The sequence below is a fragment of the Phaenicophaeus curvirostris genome, chromosome 4 (genome assembly GCF_032191515.1).
Source record: "Phaenicophaeus curvirostris isolate KB17595 chromosome 4, BPBGC_Pcur_1.0, whole genome shotgun sequence".
Lineage (NCBI taxonomy): Eukaryota > Metazoa > Chordata > Aves > Cuculiformes > Cuculidae > Phaenicophaeus > Phaenicophaeus curvirostris.
In genome coordinates this window covers 53,062,095-53,084,086 of record NC_091395.1, presented here as the reverse complement: position 1 = coordinate 53,084,086, position 21,992 = coordinate 53,062,095, and the positions used below count along the sequence as shown (strand labels likewise).

The 21,992-nt window shown below is 40.0% G+C and overlaps 1 protein-coding gene across 1 annotated transcript in view; it reads left to right on the top strand.

The window, feature by feature from the left end:
- Positions 1-19,282, top strand: part of LIMCH1 (LIM and calponin homology domains 1) — a 185,054-nt gene extending 165,772 nt beyond the window's left edge. Inside the window, exons 25-35 of the mRNA XM_069856127.1 lie at positions 270-298; positions 1,306-1,389; positions 2,458-2,550; positions 4,616-4,720; positions 6,022-6,158; positions 7,017-7,138; positions 8,934-9,036; positions 10,406-10,492; positions 12,675-12,783; positions 13,584-13,686; positions 16,181-19,282. Of these exons, the coding sequence (XP_069712228.1) occupies positions 270-298; positions 1,306-1,389; positions 2,458-2,550; positions 4,616-4,720; positions 6,022-6,158; positions 7,017-7,138; positions 8,934-9,036; positions 10,406-10,492; positions 12,675-12,783; positions 13,584-13,686; positions 16,181-16,206 (998 nt within the window). The 3' untranslated portion in view covers positions 16,207-19,282. The remainder of the gene's footprint in view (positions 1-269; positions 299-1,305; positions 1,390-2,457; positions 2,551-4,615; positions 4,721-6,021; positions 6,159-7,016; positions 7,139-8,933; positions 9,037-10,405; positions 10,493-12,674; positions 12,784-13,583; positions 13,687-16,180) is intronic.
- Positions 19,283-21,992: the final 2,710 nt, after the last annotated feature.

Genomic DNA, 21,992 nt, shown 5'->3' with positions numbered 1-21,992 from the left:
TGGCCAGAAGTAGATAGCATTAGCTAGTGGTAGAGTAGAACCTGATTTTAGTTATTGTGCTCCTCTGTACCCAGATAAAAAGTAGTTTTGTTGGTGATGGGTGTAATCTGTTTTTCTGATTTATTTGCTTATGATTCGTTCTTGCATTTGGTTGTGGGAGCAAATAGGAAACTAACATAAAGCTTTTTTATACAGATACGATGTAGCTTTAATTGCAGACTAACCACATTTTGCTAATTTAATATTTCTGTTTTCTGGTTTTTTAATAGCTGATTCTGATAGTGGTGACAAATCAAATGTGAGTATTTTTTTTTTTTGCATCATTGGTTTAGATATATGCATTTAGCAAAAATGATTTTTTAATGTAAACTGTCTTGTAACATCCCCAAATTAGAATGAGATTTTTTTTTTCCTGGAGATGAGAGAGAAAAAGATACAAACCAAATAAAAGCATGATCTGAAGCTGGAATTTATGCATTCTTCTCTTATCTGGAGAGAATGGCAGCTATACAGTACTCAGTTGCTGGAGCCACTAAAACTTCACAATCTCAAAACAATATGTAATTCTAAATTCTTCATTCTGTTTTAAATGCATAGGGGAGAACACAGTTCTTCTGCCTCCTCAAGAAATGAAACCACCATAAAAGCTACTCTGAAGTACACAGTATTTCATATTCTGTTTATCACGTAAAAACAGACATCATCTCTTCCTATCAGATTCAAATACAATTCTTAGTAGAAAGGAATGTGACATCAAGTGTCTAGAATTGTCCTTGATTATAAGGATTTTAAATGCAGGTCATGTAATAGGATCCTTAGTGAAGCCTGAAACTTTATTTTATTATGGATAAAAATTTAAAACAAGGCCATAGGCTGCTGTGCTGGCAGCCATGTGAAATGAGAGAATATTCTTTACAATCAGAAATTGCTTTGCATGTTGCACAAAAGATTATAGAGAAGCAAAATAGGTGTTTTCTTTAAAATTTGAGTACCTGCAGGTATCTTTCTTCAGTGCTGCTTAGAGCTCTCTTTCAGATCTTTTCCCTTTTTTCCCTCTCCAGTTGAAGTTTCCCAAGCCTTTCTCTGCAAACCAAATTATTATTTTATCATTTGGATATCTGTGGACAATCCCAAGTGTCAGTGAAGCTAAGAATATTGTCTTCTAACAGAGAGAACCAATATCTAATTTGCAATTTCCCATTTTAACATAATTGCCAGGGGTAGGCTAGGGGATGTGCAGCTTCCTTTGGTAGTCTTGTGAAGTAGAGTGTCGAAGTCTAATAGCTTGGTTTTCCTTCATGTAAGCGTTTCAATTTCTGGTCCTGGGACCCAGAAGAAGAACGAAAGCGCCAGGAAAGGTGGCAGCATGAGCAAGAACGTTTGCTTCAGGTAAGGAAGAAACCATGTCTTCCACCATGTGGTTCAGCTGTTAGATTTCTCCCTTTGACCAGGAATTGGACATTTTGTGTCACGTTTTCCACATCCTCTGTGGATGCTTGAATGAATTCTGTGGAAGAAGAGCAATAAAATAAAAACATACACGTATTCCCTGTGGTTTGGATACTCCTATGCTTCCGTTCCCCACTCCATGGAAAGACCTGAAGGACTTAGTTCTGCATTATAGTGCAGAGTTAAACCAAATGTTGATCCTCAACTATATTTGAAGTGTTTTACTGGCATATGTGGATGTTCCCTCAATAGTAAATGCATCTCTTATGGATTAGGCAGATGTGGTTTCTAATTTGAGCAGAAGTTGGAACTGTTGTAAAAGGGGTATGGAAATCACCGTTATTCTCCCCCATATTCAAACCAGTTTTACAAAACAATTTTAAAGATCTCTTTGAGATAATCTTTCATGCAAACCTATATGGAAACAATTCTCCTTCATCACAGATAAAAATTTACTACATACTTAATTATGAGCTTTCCTTCTTCAAATCTTTACATACTATTTATTTATCTGTTAAACTTGAAGAGATATTCCTCATTCACTAAATTGTACTGGCGTCTCTCTGAAATTAGTACTAGTATCTGCAAAACCAACCTGTCTATATGCTGTTTTGCTGAAATTGTTAGTGTGAAATCCATGCTTAATTGTTTTGGAGTGTGCGATAACTTTTGGGGCTCTTAGTACTGTATAATAAATAAGGATTTATTGAAATTGTTGAGAATAAATTTCACTTCTGACCAAGCATTTAAAAACTTCTAACAAATTAAACAACGATTAATATGTTAGAAGTTCCATGTGGTTTAAAGATGTTAAATGTAAATGCTAGAAACAAGTGGGGACAGGAAGAAAAGAAGCTTTTTTTTGACACCCATGGATATTTCTAATTTTTGTCTTCCTAATTCTGATTAAACCACTCTTAGCAGGTTCATTTTTACTATGGAAGTACTATGGAATTTACTCCTAATGCAGAATGTTCTGAGTTTACCTGTATTTATATCCTATAACAGGAGAAGTATCAGAAGGAGCAGGACAAGCTGAAACAGGAATGGGAAAAGGCCCAGAGAGAAGTTGAAGAGGAGGAACGTAGATACTATGAGGAGGTATAAAGCTCAAAGGAAGAGGCTGTTTATTGACTTTTTTTTTGGATTTAAATGCACCCATTTATGTAACAAAAACAAATCCATACCTAGATTAATTAAGGAAAAGCCTTCTCAAGGCTGAAGTCTCAGGAGGACTGTTTCTCTTTAACACTACCATAGGTGCTGAGGAAAACTATTTAAATATTTAGACAGGCATCTTCAGAACCTCCGCATTTGTGGAGGTGTCTAATTACTGTGCAAGTCAGGGTGAGTCAGTGTGGTTGTGTCTGGGCACGCTCAGACTTCCCTCTGGAGACAGAACCTTGTGCATTTTGGTGCAACTCCAGATGAAATTATTGTCTGCCTTGGGCTTGATCATGTAGATATTTTGTACACTGGCCTTTTTTTAAAAAAAATATAATAATCACAGGAAATGTTCAGAGCTTGTAGTTGTAGAACATTAGCAATACAGAAAGTGGTTTTCTTCTGTCATGTGTAGGTCATTATTGCAGGAAGCTGGAAAATATTCATGTTTTCAACTTGACTGGTTGTACATTATGCCAACTGATGTCTTATTATCTGTGCTTGAGGACCGTATTTATGGTCTGAACAAGACATACTTTTTTTTAACTTTCAGAAGTTTCTCATGTACCATATTTTTATATGAAATTTAATAGACTGATGATACTGGACTTCAGTAAAGCCTTTGACAGAGTTTCTCACAGCATTCTGCTTCAGAAACTGTCAGCCTCTGGCCTGGACAGGCGCAAACTCTCCTGGGTGGAAAACTGGTTGGATGGCCGGGCCCAGAGAGTGGTGGGAAATGGTGTGAAATCCAGCTGGAGGCCAGTGACAAGGGGGCTTCCCCAGGGCTCAGTGCTGGGTCCAGCCCTGTTCAATGTCTTCATCAATGACCTGGATGAAGGCATCGAGTGCACCCTTAGCAAGTTTGCGGACGACACTAAGCTGGGTGGAAGTGTCGATCTGCTGGAGGGTAGGGAGGCTCTGCAAAGGGATCTGAACAGGCTGGACCACTGGGCAGAGTCCAATGGCATGAGGTTTAACAAGGCCAAATGCCGGGTCCTGCACTTGGGGCACAACAACCCTGTGCAGTGCTACAGACTAGGAGAAGTCTGTCTAGAAAGCTGCCTGGAGGAGAGGGACCTGGGTGTGTTGGTTGACAGCCGACTGACCATGAGCCAGCAGTGTGCCCAGGTGGCCAAGAAGGCCAATGGCATCTTGGCTTGTATCAGAAACGGCGTGACCAGCAGGTCCAGGGAGGTTATTCTCCCTCTGTACTCGGCACTGGTGAGACCGCTCCTCAAATCCTGTGTTCATTTCTGGGCCCCTCACCACAAGAAGGATGTTGAGGCTCTGGAGTGAGTCCAGAGAAGAGCAACAAAGCTGATGAAGGGGCTGGAGAACAGGCCTTATGAGGAACAGCTGAGAGAGCTGGGGTTGTTTAGCCTGGAGAAGAGGAGGCTGAGGGGTGACCTCATTGCTCTCTATAACTACCTGAAAGGAGGTTGTGGAGAGGAGGGTGATGGCCTCTTCTCCCAAGTGACAGGACAAGAGGGAATGGCCTCAAGCTCCGCCAGGGGAGATTTAGGCTGGACATTAGGAAAAAATTTTTCACAGAAAGGGTCATTGAGCACTGGCAGAGGCTGCCCAGGTTGGTGGTTGAGTCACCTTCCCTGGAGGTGTTTAAGGGATGGGTGGATGAGGTGCTGAGGGGCATGGTTTAGTATTTGATAGGAATGGTTAGACTCGATGATCCGGTGGGTCTCTTCCAACCTGCTTATTCTATGATTCTATGATAAGAGGAACAGTGGTGCCATCCCAAGTGGAATAGTCTTTCCAGTTTTGGACATCCCATCTCAAAGATGGTAATGGTGAAAGGAAAGGGAGTGCAAAATCTTGAAGTAAATTAAAAATTGAGATGTTGCCATTATTCTTGGTACCACAAGTCCTTACCTAACCACCTAAAAGTGAGCATTTAGCCAGACTTTATTAGTCAACATTTTAACCTCACAGGTGACATTTTGTATGTTTATCTCCTGCTCTGTCCTGATTCTGTTTTTTTTAGGAACGTAAGATAATTGAGGATACTGTAGTTCCATTCATTGTTTCTTCAAACTCTGCTGAGCTCCTCTCCTCTTCTTCCTCCACCACTGAAGGAAATAAGACAGCGGTGAGTTTCTCACAGATTAGTAAGGCAATAAAGGCTAAGCTATCTTCAGTGCTAAGTTTCACTCTTCACTAAAGACAAAGTCTGGAAACATTAAGAGTGAGAGTAGTCCCTGGATCCTTTCCATAGCTGGTGATACAGCGGAGTGCTGTAGCTTGTATATTTTCACAACCAAAGAGCCATACTCCCAAGCAAACTGCTACCATCCTGTTTTGGGCTAGTGCAGAGGGCAACATTTCCTCTCATTGCAACTGCTTCTCTTCTTTAACTGGTACTATAAAAAAAGTCACTTGTTTCTGTTTGTTTTAAATACCTTCTCAAAGGCAACAAAATCTGAAGTGATTTCCCTGTAAGCATACCTGAGATCAGACTTAATCCTGTCTCCCCACTTTTCCTCCTTTTCTTTCCCACCATCCCTCCTAGAAAGCAGCAAAACAAATGGAGTAATGTTCACTCTACTCTGTTTTAGCTTACGGGACAACAAAAAGTTTAATTTGATGCATCTAGCATCTAATTAAATAAGTGTTTTTCAAAGATGCAGGTGAGAACAGTAGAATAAATGTGGGATTCCCAGAATTAATTTTCTGCTACCTAAGGCACCCACACTGAAGAAGACATCTACCTTTTCCCATTCAACTCCAAAATCAGGGTTACTGTCATCTGTCTCTCCTCTGACCCTTCCTGCCCCCTCTTATCCCTCATCCCTGCACAGGGGCCTCAGCCATGGCCCTTTTACCTCATGGCTGTGTAGTGGTGATTTCCTGGATGGACCTGCTTATGCCACACTCAGGGTAGTGCCTGTACCCGAAAGTGAAGGATCTCATTACAGGGCTCATTGAAGCTCCACCAGTCAGGTACGACGCAGTCCAGTACCACTTTGGAAGTAGTACTGGTGTTGCCATTTGAGAATTCCCAGAGCATGTGAGTAATGCTTTGCCTCCTGGCAGGGTCAAGAAGCTGATATCCCTCACAAAGTCCTACCAACTCCAATGGGAGACTGTCTAGACTCTCAAAATCATTCAAGTATTTCTGTCAAAAGTATATTTTATTTTGTCATCCTGAACATCATCTTGTAATTGGTCTGTCTCGCACTTTTTTATTTCATGCACAATTTAATACAATTTGTTCAGTCCAAGGCTAGCTTTACTGAGGTTGAATGATTCCACTGTGTGGAATGTGAGACATTCTTGAACATAATAAGGTGTGCCAACATGAGATATCTGGGCACAGCCTGTGTTTTCCTCATGCGTGTGCTGATGCTGAATTCAAGGGATGCTCCTTGTTCCCTCCCTACTCTCTTCTAGAACACAACTGATTCAAGCAGCTCTCCAGAGGAAGGCAAACAAAAAGAAGTTACAAGGCAGAAAAAGCTGCTCTGGGAGCAGGACAATGTATCGTCTCCAAAAAGCAACGAAAACGAACTCTGGCAAGAAAAGAGGAGGTATGGATCACGACTAAGCATTTCTTATCCTGTGGAGCTTTGTGTTCTGTGGAGTTCTGGGATGTCACATCTGCCCATGATTAATGCTGGAGCTTCAGCATCTGGTGGCCTGGTGATAGGTATAATATATCACAATCAATATTCATTTGTTGCAGGCTTATACATTTATGACAATGTGCAGTGCTAGATTTGCATATCAGAAGACTTGCCTTCTCAGTATGCAGCTTTGCTGAAAGTCTGTCACATCAACCAGATCAGAGCTAAGGTAGCTCATCTCTGTGTGGCACTGCACTGTGTCTTGTGTACAGGTTTCACTAGCTTTTTGGAGGAATAAAGGAGCAGTAGCTATTTTCATTCAGAATCTGTGTGAGATTGCCTGCTATCTCAGAAGTGATATACCCAAGCTTGCCAGATGGTGTTAAAAGTCCTGGTCCTTGCTCAGCTGCTAGTAACAGCTTTCACAAAGACGAGAAGCTTTTGATGATGCTGAACACTGGAGAGAGAACACTGAGAAAAGGTGTTTGTCTGGTAAAGAGGACGTTTTCCACAAATCCAGAATCATCTTTGGTGTGTGTAAGTGGCAGTGTGTGAGGGAAGCAGGAAGACTTGGCATGGTTTAGTATTTGATAGGAATGGTTGGACTCGATCCAATGGGTGTTTTCCAAGCTGGTGATTCTATGATTTGGAAACTTGTTAATTCATGACAGTTTATCCTTATTGATTGGTTATTGCTGACACAATAACCAAAACCTTGTTGCAAAATGTAGACTGGTATTCAAAAGTCTGATCTTGCCATTATATCTTAGGTGGCATTTTTCCCAGCAGTATTTATACAACGTGACTTATTTTTATTGGCAGTGGAAATAAAGTTCTCTCAGGATACCCAGAGATGGGTATCTTGAAAGGTGGTGAACAGGAGCACCAGATGCCGGTGATGGAGCGCAGCTCACCTGCCAGGCTGAACCTGCCATTGACTCAAGGTGAGAGTCAAGACTCTTGATACTCATATATACTTTTCCAAATACAAGTATATACAGTGGCTTGAAACCTAATTCAAAGAATTTTGTAAATCAACAGTACACATATATCTTCAAGAATTGAACGTCTCTGATTAAAAATTGATTTTCTGTTAGCAAAGATTCTTGTTTTCATCGGAGATGAACTTTTCAGCTGCAGGTAGGAATCTCATTTATAGGCCTGCATATTCACAGCAGTAATTAAATACAGCTATCTTCCGTCTCTTACATAATCTTACACACATATAGGATTTATCTTGATGCAAAGAGAGTATTTTCAACACTTCTTTTGTGTTTTGATCGCTAATTAGGTTCCTTTTGTCCATTTCAGTCCAGTAAAAATCACTACCTGTGATGTGTAACCATTTCAAGCCAAGTCTAAACTGATACCCATCTCAATTTTGTCATTAGAAATGTCTGATGACATTTAAAATTAAGATTTTCTTAAACTCCCATAAATATTGATTTTTTTTTGAATGAAGGAATATCCTCGAAGCATTGCTGATAACAGGATCACCCTAGAGAAGGAAAATATACTAGTTTAGCATCATTATCTAATGCAAGTGGAAAGTAAATAAGTAGGGCTGAAGACTGAAATTCAGCTATACAATTTTGGTTTTGTTTTCAGTCTAGCATCAAAATTGATGATTCTAAAAAATAGAACATTTATGTATAGAAAATTTTTCAGTGTTATTACTTGCTCCAAATGCAAATTCAATTTGTTAAATGTAGCAGTTTGCTTTCCAAGTCCACAGTTTTACTGTTATTATTATTCTTAGTGCTTTGATAAAAGTTTTGTCAGATAAAGAAAAAAGAATGTATTGCCCAGCAAGCCTTCCTTGTGGATTTATAGTAGTGATTAAACAAACTTCAAAGATTTGACAATTTTTAACAACTTCTGCTAATTAGACTTTTATTCTTCTAGATCTTCTTCAACAATTTGATCCGCTACAAATTTTGTGACAGCTTCTTTCTTGCCCCCTAACCCATCACATCCTTGCTCTCTCATTAAGTCCCTAAATAGTCAGGACTAGGATTTTTTTTGTCTTGATATCAAAACTAGGTAACAGGTATTTCATAGGCCCCAGTGAAGTTTTTCTTCTCCTCTAAACCAGCTGCTTGGTGCATGAGAGAGTAAGGTGCTCCTCAGCCTGTGACCTACAAAGTTCAAAATTCATCTGGAAAGATCCAGGTAGTGTGTCAAAAATGGAATGGTTGGCTACCTGGGCATCACAGATTATTGCAGCTGGGAGGCTGATATTGTCACTGAGCCTTGTGCAATCATCTGAAACACAGAAGGAAATTACAAGGGAAGAAATCTGTTTATCAGTAGGCTTATGAAGATCAATGACTATACCACCTTCCTCTTAACTCTTGCTGATGAGAAGTTTGGATCCCCAGGCACCACAGGAAGTTTCTATCTCTCTGGTCCTTCCTTCATTATGACAGAAATACTTTATTTTCCCAAGTGCTATTTGTGGACAGCTGTTTGACTTCTCTTTCCCTCTTCAGAAACTGAGATTCAGCAGCAGGATAAGTCATGCATACGTGAAGGTAATGCAGGGGGATATTGTCCCACAGAGGTCTTCTGGTGTAGCAGCACCTGTCTCTGACTTTGTGTGGGATTTCGGAGAACTTATTTTTAAGTAACAGTGCATCTTATGTCTCCTTTATGGCGTGCCCATAAGCTATGCTGGTCAATAAGTACTGAAAACGGGTTTTATCACAAGTATTGAGATTTTCCTACCTCCCGTTGTAGATGTTTCCTGGAATCAGCAGTTTCTGACAAAGCAGTCCCCGCATCGCGCAGAGAACATTCGGCAGAAGCAGTTCCTGGGCCAGAGTGCAGGAGAAGTGAACAGGTGAGAACATAAAATAAAGATTATTGCAGAGATTGAGAAGTCCTGCCCACTCTGTTCTCCCTCATATTTCTACTAAGCATTCTTTATCACTTAAGTTTCATGAGTAGTCCTGCAGTGTGCAGACACCTTTGATTCCTGGCTTTCCGAGCAAGACTGCTAATGTTTATCCTTCTTTTCTCATTATGGGCTCCCCCTGCTTGCCACCCTGTCTTCTTTCTCCTTAGGTCTTTAAATACTTATCTGCATAACTATTCATGTGCTTCATTTGGTTTAAATGCCTAAGGCAAACATTTATAGGTAGTAAGTGTCTAAATGTCAGGATGGGAATATCAGGAGTTTGCTTCTTTGAAACTGGTATCTGAGAGCTTCATTCCACAGCTTCTAAAGACAGATTGGTTGCTAATTTCTAGTTATTGAAGGATTATTGCTTTTAAAAGAAGATACATAGAGTTTACTGGTTTTTTTTCTGCTATAAATTTGATCAAGTTTTTTTCTTCTCTGATGCTTTGTCTTGTGTTTTTGAGTGAGTATTACAAAAAAGTAAGATCAGATGTTTCAGTAAACAAGGAATATGTTTACCTAGTATTTGCAAAAAGTGTCTCTCTCTAATGAGAAAGGTTTATCTTTTCATTAGCCTATGTATATATATGAACAGTATCCTGCAAGATAGGTATTACCTCTATGAAGCTTGTATCCAGTCAAAACTAATGTAGACTGAGGTTTGAAGGTATTACCTCTATGAAGCTTGTATCCAGTCAAAACTAATGTAGACTGAGGTTTGATTGCCTGTTCCTTGTAACAAACTGCTCATGTGTGTTTGAGAAAATTGTTATTTAATTTGTAAACAGCTTTAAACAGTGAGGGGTTGAATCAATCCTGTGATTTCTGATAACAAAAAAACAAACATGGTTTTTCTCACCAAATTCTTGCAGGGAAGAATGGACACAAATAAGAATAAGCCACTTTTCAGTGTGAGTAGCTTGGTTTTTGCTCAGTAAAACTACCCCACATCTGCTCTACCAGTGTGCTTCTGTGCACATCCCCTGGGCGCAAGATGATGTGCCTTGTCTTAACCCTTCATCATCATGATGTGAGCTACGTTGGGTTGATAGAGGCATAGGAGTATGCACACGGATGATTACCTTTTGAGTTATCTGACTGAACAATAGCAAGTAGACCAAGACTCAAAGCCAAAAAGTGTGTGCTGTTTTCCATTGCATCAAAACAGCAGTGAACAGTAAACTTATACGTGATTTTTCTAAAAGCTTTAGAGCTGGGAATCCTGAAATCCATCAACTGAAATCTGTCAGTGCACCTGGTTTTAACTGTTCTTCAGCTGTAGTAATGCATTTTCTCTCCTGTATCTTAGGGAAGGCTATCATGAGAACTTCCGATCTGGGCCATCATCTCCCTGCTCTCCTGCCGCTCTGAGTCATTCACCCAACAGGTACAAAAGGTCAATAAGGAATTTTGCAGACTAAATACATCTTGTAGTCGTTGGTGAGCTGCCGCACTGTAAATTGCTTTAATATTATGTGGATGCACTATTAATTCTTCTAAAAGTTGCAATTCATAACTGTCTGTGGAATAAACAAATAGCTCCGTCTCCCATGTTTCTTGCCTGCTTCAGCAGTATTGTTATGTTTTCAAATAATACAGTTCAGAAAGCAGCTGTAGGACTCTGCTTGATCATTGAAATTTCAATGAAGTTGAAATGGAATAATGTAAGCCCCAGAGAAAGTAAGCAGTAAAGCGTGAGTTCAGAGCACTTAAGCCAAAGGATGTTGTCTTCACTGTTAATAGTCACATGCTCAACAGCAAGGTTTGCTCTAGATGTTGCCACCAACCAATATTTCAACACTTACGGATTTAAAAGGAAATTCTTCCTTTAATTTCCACACTTGAAATACATTTTGCTTTTTTGCTGTGTTTTCTTTTTCATTTATTTTTTTCTCCATTCATGCGAATCTCCTGGAGATTTGTCTCTCTTGGGTAATGAGCTGTGCAGCATTCAGTGAGATATGTGCACCAACTCTAAAGAAATGTTAACTGCAGCCTGATAGAATCACTGATATTTCGAGGCATATTAAAATCAGTTGGCTTATTAAATAGGGAAAAATAATACAACACAGGAAGTTCAGCAAATTTTGTTCTATTTAAATAACATTTTTCTTCATGTTTGATAGCACAGCCCTCCTTATGATGCCATTTGCACTGATGTTAAATTATTAGGAATTTTTTATGTGAACAATTTCTTTTGTTTTTTCTAGTTGTAACTTCAATTTTGGTATGATTGCAGATAATTCTTACTACATGTAGCTAGTCATAATAGCTTTTTCATTTTATTTAGCATCTGTATCCTGATCTAATGCCCTTTTCCAAGATCTTTTTCTGAAATAAATCATAGTTTTTGAAATGATGGACAGAAAGTAATTCGTTATTCCACAAAAGGATTAGAAAATTTAGTTAAAAAATTTCTCAAAGCACTTTATTCCTTGATCCAATGCTTTAGCTTGTCCTTATAGTAACTCTGATAGTGGAGAAGTGAAAACAAAGGTGGACTCAAGAATAATGCAGAGGGACATGAGCAGAAGGCTTAAGACTGTAAGGTAAAAGAGGAAAAACAGGGAAGTTATTCTAAAAAGAATAGTGAGAATGAAGCAATGAGACAGTGATATGCCTGTGCTGTCAGTATATATGGCGGGATAAAGAAAGATGGGCTCAGGATGGGTCTTGGCTGAAAAAAAAGCATAGAAGACACATAATGTCAAGGGCTCTCTTTTGGTCTCAGATTCATCTCCCTGTACAGACATCAGTTCTGGCAGTCTGGCAGACGGGTAAGAAAGGGAGAGCATGAAACCCATGGAAGAATGCACCTGCATTGCCGTTAAAACCATTATGAAAAAGAATACCAGTTGTTCTTGAGGCTCTGATCCCTCACCCAGCTGTCATCAAACAGCTGATTTACTTAAAAGGTCTAGACAGGACTGAAGCTTAAGAGGAGAGTTGAAGTATTTTTGCTTTGCAGATGGAGATTTGATTTCAGCTTTACTCTAGTTGTAATACTAACAGGCATGTAGCTGCAGCAGCATAAACTATAATTAGTTAGCAAGTGCCTGATGCCTGATCTGTGCTACTGCACTTACGCTGCTATTATTGACTTTGCCAGCTTATTAGGGTGTAAGAGCAGCATCCCTGCCTTCTGACTTGCAGTAAGCAAACTCGTTTGAAAATAGACTGAAAATTTTCCAGGCTGAGAGTCTGTGTTGGGTAATTTGTGTGAATATCTGCTTTGATTGCTGTGGCATTGACTGAGTCTTGGTAATCCACAAATGCGGTTCCCTGCCATCTGGGTCCTTCTTAAGAGGCTTCCATCTCCCTTGATCTAGCACAGCAGACTAGCAGGGAAATGGGCCTGAGCTGCTGTCATTCAAGAATTTGAAGTCCTCTGATTACTTGCCTGCAAGGCAGATGTGCAGACTGATCAGCAACATGGTTGAAGGGTCAATGTGTATTTCTGTGACACTTCCCAGGGTTCTGTTCTCCCATCCTGTCCCTCTCCATGAACCTGTGTAAACGTTTGGATAAGTTTTAGCATGAGTTGCTGTTTTTTTCTTAAAATTGTGTCTGTCTTCTAGATCTGTCAGCGGAAAGAAGCTTTGTTCTACCTGTGGGCTTCCTCTTGGAAAAGGAGCTGCCATGATTATTGAAACGCTTGGTCTTTATTTCCATATTCAGTGCTTCAGGGTACGTCTCTTGCTTTATTAAGAAAAATCTGAAGTCAGGCACAGTGTGGAGAGAGTATTTTGAAGGCTGCAGATGTGACATTGAAAATGAGAAGACCAAGGGGTTCGCATGTTTGTTTGTGTGCATGTGTGTTTGTAGGACAGTGAAAGTAATGGAGCTCATGTGTTACTCTGTTGTCAGACATGTTAATTGAACTGAAATCTGTGAATTGGCAAGCAAACTTAGCTTCCTTACTTACAGAGAGAAGAATCATATAACATCCCAGTTGTGCTAATTGCTTTTAAATATAAAATGAGCTACCTCGTGATTTTTTCTCAAAAGCCTGATCCATTCCGAAGTCATCTTTGATCTGATACATGGTTGGAAAGCTTTGTCTATGGAATGGGCAATGCCTTTGGCCATTCACTAGAGCTCTCAACAGATATTCTACACAAGTGGTTTTGAATGTCTGAAGTCAGCGTTTTCCAGAGAACTCAGAAAGTGCCCATTTCCATTATCTCTGGCCCCGTTGGTTTTAGACATTCATGCGGCCTTTTTTTGCCTCTCTAAGTTTTGTCCAACACAAACGGGCTGGCCCCAGAATGCAACATCAGAATCAGATGTCCCTTAAAATCACTCAACTTCATGTCTGTTGGCTCTAAAATAAACATTTCACTGATTTGTGGTGCTCCTTAGCAGTACATGCTGGGTTCTGGGGGTTGTTTTTTTCTCCCTGTTCTAAGAACTACTGGAACAAAAGCTAAAAATTAGGCAGAGGTGTGGCATGGTCTCCCTTACTTTCTCTGTTTTTCAACTGACAGTGTGGCATTTGCAAGGGACAGCTGGGAGATACAACAAGTGGAACAGATGTCAGGATCAGAAATGGTCTTCTTAACTGCAACGATTGTTATATCCGATCCAGAAGTAAGTACCAAATCCTGTCCAAAGCCTTCCCATGTTATTTTAATCATCCTTCTGTATCACAAAAGATTCCCAAGCCCATTAAACTTTTCCTACAGGGTCACTGCTCAGCAATATTAGACCTAAAGTAAATATAGACATAAATATAAAATGTGTACATGTGCATGTGTACATGCATTGCATGCCCTGGAGGTTTGGTTCTGTCACATCACATGAGACAAAGTAGACACTTCTACTGTGCCTAGAACCCTGGGCCTTGTTTGGAGAAGTTCCCATTTTTTATGTCTCCAAGCCTCCACTTGCTGACAAAATGGTCAAGGAAAATATTAGGAACATTCTGTAACTCATAGTGGATCTTGTGGTGGTATTCCCAGACATGTGCTAAAGTGTTGCTTTCTGCAAGTTTTGAAGAACGAGGCAGACAACTGCATGTCAGAAAAAACTTGATGCATTTTTCTGCCTTAGTGCAGGCCACCTGAAAGCCCTTCTTAGTCCTGGATTTCTGTGACTAATACCAAATTGCTAGAGCATTTTAGCTTCACCCTGATGTCACCAGTGATATGAGATGGGCAATGGTCAAGCTGGCTTTCTACTTTGTGCAAAACAGTGGGACACAGAAAGAAACCGCAAGAGTAATTGTTGTCTTCCTGGTACATGTTACTATTCATTAAAATCACTGCCTACAGTTCTGATTGATGATATAGAAGGTAGTGAAGATATAGAAGTCTTTTCACTTACTGTTCCCCTTCTCCTTGAAAAACAGTGGCTGTAGAAACCCAGGGGTAGGAAAAGTACATACCTGCCTTTGCCAGCAGAAGAAGAGATTTCTTTTCCCTGTTCCAAGAGGGAAATATTTCCCCATCAGCAGAGCTAGAGGGTGCTGTTGTATAACCATTTGTTTGGCGATTTTGTTTTTAAATCTTGCTAAGAAATGTTAGCAACTTTTTATTATTGTTTATTCAACCTGACACTTTTAGAAATAGCTTTTCCTCCTCAGGCTTGAAACTGTAAACTTTCTTCATGTGGATGAGATCCTGACCCTTAAAGTGCACGTTTGCACTTCTATCTTTACACAAAAAAGAAAGGCAGGTGATAGAAGTCTTATTTTCCTTTTCTTCTTAATTCTTCTCATTTAAATAAAAATTGAGGTCCCTTAAGGATGGATGAAGGCTCAAATAAATTATTTATCACTTATATGCTGTAGAAATCACCCCATTCATCATCATTTCAAGAGCAGCGTTGCTAAAAAGGCAGTACCAAACTGTGAACAGTGTTTCATGCAGTAAGGTTTTGTGTTTGTACATACCTACCACAACAGTAACAGGGCCATAACAGAAGGAATACATTCTGAGGAAACGTATGGTTCCTGAAGAATCATAATGGGAAGGTTTTGTCTTTTCTCCTACAAATTGCGTCTTCCTGCTGTGTCCACTCCTCAAGCAAAGTCTCAAAGTATGAGTGGGATGAATTTAAGTTACACTGGTTCTTGGTACTGGTTTCAAATTGATGAAACTGCAAATATGGTTAGTTCATTTTTAACTACAATTTGAGAGACTCCACATCTGAAATGAAGAAGAAACTGTTGCAATGCTCTCACAGCTACATCTGAAAACCTGCTCAGAAAGGTGCACAACTGACGGTCTCTGACCAACCCAGGATTATTCGGTATTGTTTTGCAAAGCTTATGGACATCTTGATGAAATATTTTGCTGCCAGAAGCTTTTTTGAAACTGTGGAGGATTTTATTTCAAAATAAATTACTAAAAACTTTAAGAGAAAAAAGCTTTAAAGATAATGTAGTGGTCAGTGGTCCAAAATGTTTCTGTTTTTCAAATAAAAGTGAATGGGGTTTTGTTGGTAGGTTATTTCTCTATAACAAAACCTCACAAGCAAGGGAACTCGGTATTCAATGTCAAACATGGGGGAAAATTCCAGATTTGTGAGTGCTGAAGCCAAAGGCAAGAAGTAAATTCATGATATTCCCTGCATGGCCGAATAACACAAGAGCTCTGTATTACCACGTAATACAAACCAGACACAGCAAAAGAGGACTCATCAGTCCTTTGCTTTACTATTTTGCCTTTGCAGAACCTGAAAGTAAATATGCCGACAAGTATTTGGGGAGCAAAATTAAATAAAAATGCAAGCAGAATGCATTGATCTATTATGGTGTGGAAAACGTATTTCCACTGGAGTTATGCTGAATCCTCCTTTGCAGTCAGTGCCCCAGCTTTGCAGGAAGAAAGAGAAGCAGGTCATAAATGATACATATTTTCCTCGTCCACGGGTGGACGAGGTGCTGAGGGATATGGTTTAGTGTTTGGTAGGAACGGTTGGACTCGGTGATCCGGTGGGTCTCTTCCAACCTGGTTATTCTGTGATTCTGTGATATTTCCAGATGCATTTTTTTAACTTGTAGAAATCGTATAAGGAAATGCCTATGTATGAATGTTAAAATTTGTCAGCTAATAATTTTGTTTTGTTTTGTTTTATCAAGCTGCTGGACAGCCAACTACATTGTGACATGACTTTCAGTCCTAATAACTTCCAAGAAGGATCTCTCTTCTCATGTATATCGGCTGCCTCCAGACAATCACTTGTAAGAGCTTGAATCCATGGACATCACGGCTCTCATCTCATTTTAAACAACTCATAAAAAAGCTGCACCTGCTCCTTTAAAATGCAATATGTTGGGTTTCTCCTTTCTTAAGAAATTTGCAAAACATGTGTGACTGTGTTTGGGAAAGCAAAGCCTGCGTTCTATACAAAAAATCTCACCTTTCATATACATTTATGATTTTCAGTCTGTTACCTTGTTCTTTTGAAAGTAATAAGAAAATAAACATGTGATAAAGCTTCTTTGTTATAATATTTCTAGGAATTAAAATAAATCTAAGTTTACAGAACCTTTATAGAATATGCCAACTTGAGCTGAGAAGTAATTTTAAAATAGTATCTAATCAGTGAATTTGAAAAACTAAACATCACAGCACACCTTCTCTGTTATAACCGAAGCTATAACTTTTTTTATACAGAGGCTAGTTTGATAATACATCCTGTAATTCTGAAGCATTTTGGTTTTATAGTACCTTCAGTGGAGGGTGGGAGTCATAAAAATAAATTATTGCACCTTTAGTGGTAGGATGTTTTTGTTTGTGTACCTCAAGTAATATTCATGACTATACCTTAATATTCTCTCCAATAAAGATTTCTTCATTAAACCTAAAGACTACACACTCTTAACAATTGCAAGATTCCCATTAGGAGCAGTCCTTACTAAGTTCAGCAGCCCATGTTATTAAACTTGATTAAAGGTGACGTGAGGAAGAGGCAGCTGAGTGGGTGGGCACAGCTGATTTGTGAGTCTCTGAGCTGCAATTTGATGCTAGGGTGAAGCTTTTTTCTTTGATGTGTAACTTGCCCATTGATGGGTCTGAGTTGGTTTGAGATCTAGTCATTCACTTGCAAACATTACGGTTGATTGAAGTCTCCTGCAGAGAAACATGTATGGTTTGGGTGCTCTCCAGAACAGGGAATTAAGCAGCCTTGAACCTGTGTTCGTCCACACACCCACCCCAATAAGTCAACAAAGCCCAGGAGTGCATGAAGCAGGCAGGGAGGAGGCTGGCAGTGTTAGGCAAAAAAAAAAAAAAAAAAAAATTAACTTGCCTATGATTAGGCCAGTTTTCATTTGTGCTTTTTGACTAAGTGTGTGCTCCTTCCTAAAGCGATCCAGCAGCTTGTTGAAACAGTGGTTGGAGCTGAGTCACTTTATTTACAATACATAGACAGGAATAGGGGGATGTGTTACAATTGTAAAACATCCTAGCACTCATTTTAGCAGATCACAATGCAACTTAGAAGGGGGGAGGGAGGAGGAAATTTGCTTATTCTGCCTTAAAACAGTGCTAAAACTAAATTAATAGACATTTATTTTATCTATATGCACATCCATTGTCTTTGATGTGTCGGTAAATGGAAATAAAGTGGTTATTAGGGAAGCAATAATTTTGAGTTATTCTATAGCTAGCAACTATTTATTTAAACATTAGACATTTGTTTGCATGTGAGTTGCATACCCATGCAAAACTGCATGTCACAGAAAACCCATGTACGATGTTGTCATTGGAGGACATTGTGACTACCTGCTGGAAAGTTACATGTTACTTCCTTAAATTGTGCCTTAGAAAATGCAAAGTTGTTGCACACAGTCAACAATGACTTATGGATGCAATAAATCAAAAAAAGCTGAAGTCCTTCATGGACTTCGCCTGTGGAATATTTTTTAAAAAAAATTTTAAAAATCAGAAAAATGTTTTGGAAATAGACGTGATGTCCAATATTTTGATTAACCATCTGCACGATTTACTGTTAGAGGGTTTTGATAACCAGGATGCTTAAACTTTGCATGTGGTCATCATGACATTTTCCTGTAAATGTTGCATAATGTGGAAATTCAAGAAACAGATTTTGTAGCCAACTTTGTACATCTGTCTGTTTCCACGTGCTTCATTAAGAATATGTGAATATATGATGTCTGGACCTGATTTTTAAGCAAAACCATGCATGCTTGTGCATCTGCTTGGTATGAGTCCCTAACGTTGCTTCACCCATGTGATAGAGTTTAGATGTGCAAATCAGTCCCCAAATGTATAGAAGGGTTGATTGTCACAGGTTAGATCTGCTTCTCGTTCATGTAGGGGTAGGTGCCCAAAAGATTTTGGAGCATGATTGGGACTAAAATGCATGGGCAAAGGGTGGGGGTGAATCATATTGCAGACATACTGCTGGATCTCTGAAGACACTTAGAAGTTGATCCCAGTGTCTATCAGTTAGATTCATATATGCATGTTTTAGTGGAGTTTGTGTGTACAGCAAAATGCAGCAGCTTTCTCAGATGAAGATTTTTTTTTCCCCTCATGATGAAGATCTATTCACCAGCACAGAATAATTTTCAACAGCTTTCTAAATTGTACTTGCCAACTGCTTATATTTTATTTTGTATTTCCTTTGGAGACTTACATGGCAAATTCATTCAAGTTAAGATTTTTTTCCTCTTTTTTTCCAGATTAAACACATAAATATGATACATTTCATACCAGGATCTCTGAGCACATTAAAAAAAATGCTTTACTACAATTGAACTACAATGTAAATGTATTTGTTGCAAAAGAAATTGATTTATTATTGCTAAGCAAGTACAATGTATGTAATAGGTTTTAGGTGTTTCTGAATTTATTTAGCCTCTTATTACTTCAGAGAACCTGAACAGGTTTCATAACCCATCTGTGTTTCACGACCCCATTTTCATTGGTGTATTTTTCCCTTACCCTTGATCTATAGTGTTATTGATGCAGTACATCTGTAGTTCTCGGTGAATGTCCTTAGAGGTTGGTGAACCAAAAGGGGACCATCCTTATCTGCATGTCCATTTAAGGACAAGGATCGCTGTCCTGGCTGGGGCTACTGTTGGATACCAATTATGCTAATCTTTCCTTTATTTTATTTATTCTAAATGCCTCTGGAAATTAGGAGAACTTGTCTAAAATGCAACAGCTTTTATAGTAAATGTATGTTTATAAATAAAATGTTGATTATCTTTGGTGTTGATTTTACTCATTACAACTAATTTCTCCTATTGCATGCTATGTGTCTGTGAAACCAGATTGCAGAACGTGTACATCCCACTGGCAGAATCTTCTGCTTGATTGGGGTAGGCTGAAGCAAGCTATATTCCGCAGAGTTTAGTATATGAGACCATAAAAAAGATGTATGTCAGATGAGACTATACCCTGTAGATTGCTGCTGTAAGCTATATTTCCAAGAGCACGTGTGGCTGTCGTGGTAAAAGATGAGTAGAGATGAGTCAAACCCGAAGTCCTCAGAAGATCTTTCATTTATGTCAGCGGACTGTGGTTCAGACTTTGACTCAATAAAGCACTTTACGTACTGCAAAGCTAAATATGTGCCTGGTTAATTCCATTTCTACATAGATCCTTGGGTTTGTTCTGAGTTATGCATGCACTTCAACGTCACTGATTCCTGAGTCTCAACAAGTATATGGCTTCACCAGTAACCAGCAAAAAAGTTCACACAGAATTTTAAGCTAATAGCTGCTCTGTTTTTTTTCTTTTTAATTGGGTCTTCAGTGGATGGCGAGTTTGGTTTTGTGCCAGAAGCGCATCTTGGGCTGTTAGATGAGTCATGGGGAAGTGACTGACAATTTAATCTTTTGAAAGCAGATTTTTATCCTGGTGCTTTAATGGAAACAGTGGCTTTACTTTATTTCTGTATGTAAGCCTCTGGACGGAGGAGCAGCACTGCTCTGTGGTGGGAGAGGTGATGCTGGGGCTCCCAGTGACACCCATCAGTGCCGTGTTTGTGGGGGCACCTCGCTGCCACTGGAGGTTGCCCTGGGGCTGGGTGTGGAAGCAGGCAGGCAGCTGTTTCTGCTTCAGCAACTCTGCACCAAGGTTGCTGGGCACCCAGACAAGAATAGTTTTGGTGACTGGGACCTTTATGAACCAAGTAAAATAGTGGAAATCCTGGTATGACTTTTTCATTATTACTTTCCAGTGAATGTTATTGAAGAGAGCTGGGGTTGTTTTGCCTGGAGAAGAGGAGGATGAGGGGAGACCTCATTGCTCTTTATAACTACCTGAAAGGAGGTTGTGGAGAGGAGGGAGCTGACCTCTTCTCCCAAGTGACAGGGGAAAGGATGGTAGGGAATGGCCTCAAGCCCCGCCAGGGGAGGTTTAGGCTGAACATTAGGAAAAAAATTTTCACAGAAAGGGTCATTGGGCACTGGAACAGGCTGCTAAGGAAGGTGGTTGATTCACCTTCCCTGGAGGTGTTTAAAGGACAGGTGGATGAAGTGCTGAGGGGTATGGTTCAGTGTTTGATAGGAATGGTTTGACTAGATGATCTGGTAGGTCTTTTCCAACCTGGTGATTCTATGATTCTATGAATGTAACTTGGCAGATCTGACCTGCCCAGAATCATGTGTGATCCTAAAAGGGCAGTCAGGATGCACTCCACTGGCACTGCTTTAATGCCAAAATAATTATTCAGTCCTTATAAAATGGGAGACGTGTCAACTGCTCACCTTACCAGCACCTTTGTCTACAGGAAGCAAAGGCTGCTGGGAGGCCCCCAAGGGAAACCATCCTGTTAGCAGTGTCCTGGCATGCCCGGGGAGAGGACAATGTCCTGGTGAGTGGCAAGACGAAGCTGGAGGCATATGGGAGAACTAGGAGGTGGTGTGGGAGAGGAGTGGGCTATTGCAGGTGAGGCTCGGATATTGGGGCAGAGGATACTTCACGCAAAGGAGGACATGTACCAGGCCCCCAGGAGAGTTCTGTGCCTCCTCCCCACCCCATCCAGGTGTGATGCCTCCATTCCACTCCTTTCCCAGTCGCAGCCAGGTGGGGGGAGGTCTCAGTCTCCTCCTGAGTCTTTGCTCCGGGGTCCAGCCAACCCCCTTGTTTTGCTCTTTGTTTTCTCTCCTTAGTGAGTGTTTAGGTGCAGAGATCATCAGCAAACACAGCCAGATGCTCCTAGCTGTTGAAGGCTCTAGGCACAGGTAATAAACAGCAGTAGCTCGCTCATCTCATGAGTATTGATCTTTATCCAGACGACTCTTCTGGGCGATAGTTAAAAGCTGGCAGCTACCACTTTGTTTAGAAAATTAGCTTTAAGGTACAGTTCTTTCTGCCCAGTTTAGCAAAGATTTGTTCCCAGATGGATCCCCTTCTTGATAATGGGAAGCTGGTTAAGTACTTACTCAATAAACTTTGTGGAGAAGGGGTTAGCCCCACTTTTCTCCCCCCTTGCCTCTGCTCTCTTGAGAAAAGGTTGGGTAACTGGGCAACAGGATGACAAAATTCTCATTTTCAGAGGCACATCTGTGGTGAAAATCAGAAAGCCTTGTGGACACTGGAAGTGAGCTGATGACAACCGTGGGCTGGAAAAAAAAAAAGAAAAGATGCCAGAAAAATACATCTCCTGTAAAGGCAAACAGGACTCCTATATACCTCTAAAAGCCTCCGGTAGGAATGTAATTTCATCTGAATTTCCTGATAAGGGGAAATGACTAAACTGGAAACCACTCAAGTTTTGCAAGCAATAAAAGCCTAAAACAGAGATAGAAAGTACAGGGTGGGCTGTGATTCTTTGATTATTCTTACAGTGTGGTGCAGGGTTGGTATTTGCGGAGTAGGGAAAGTCTGTTTTCTTGCTCATCTTCATTATAAAATGCAGCATGAATTAAAAATACAGAGGGGATCTTTGCACTTCTGCAAGGCTATAGT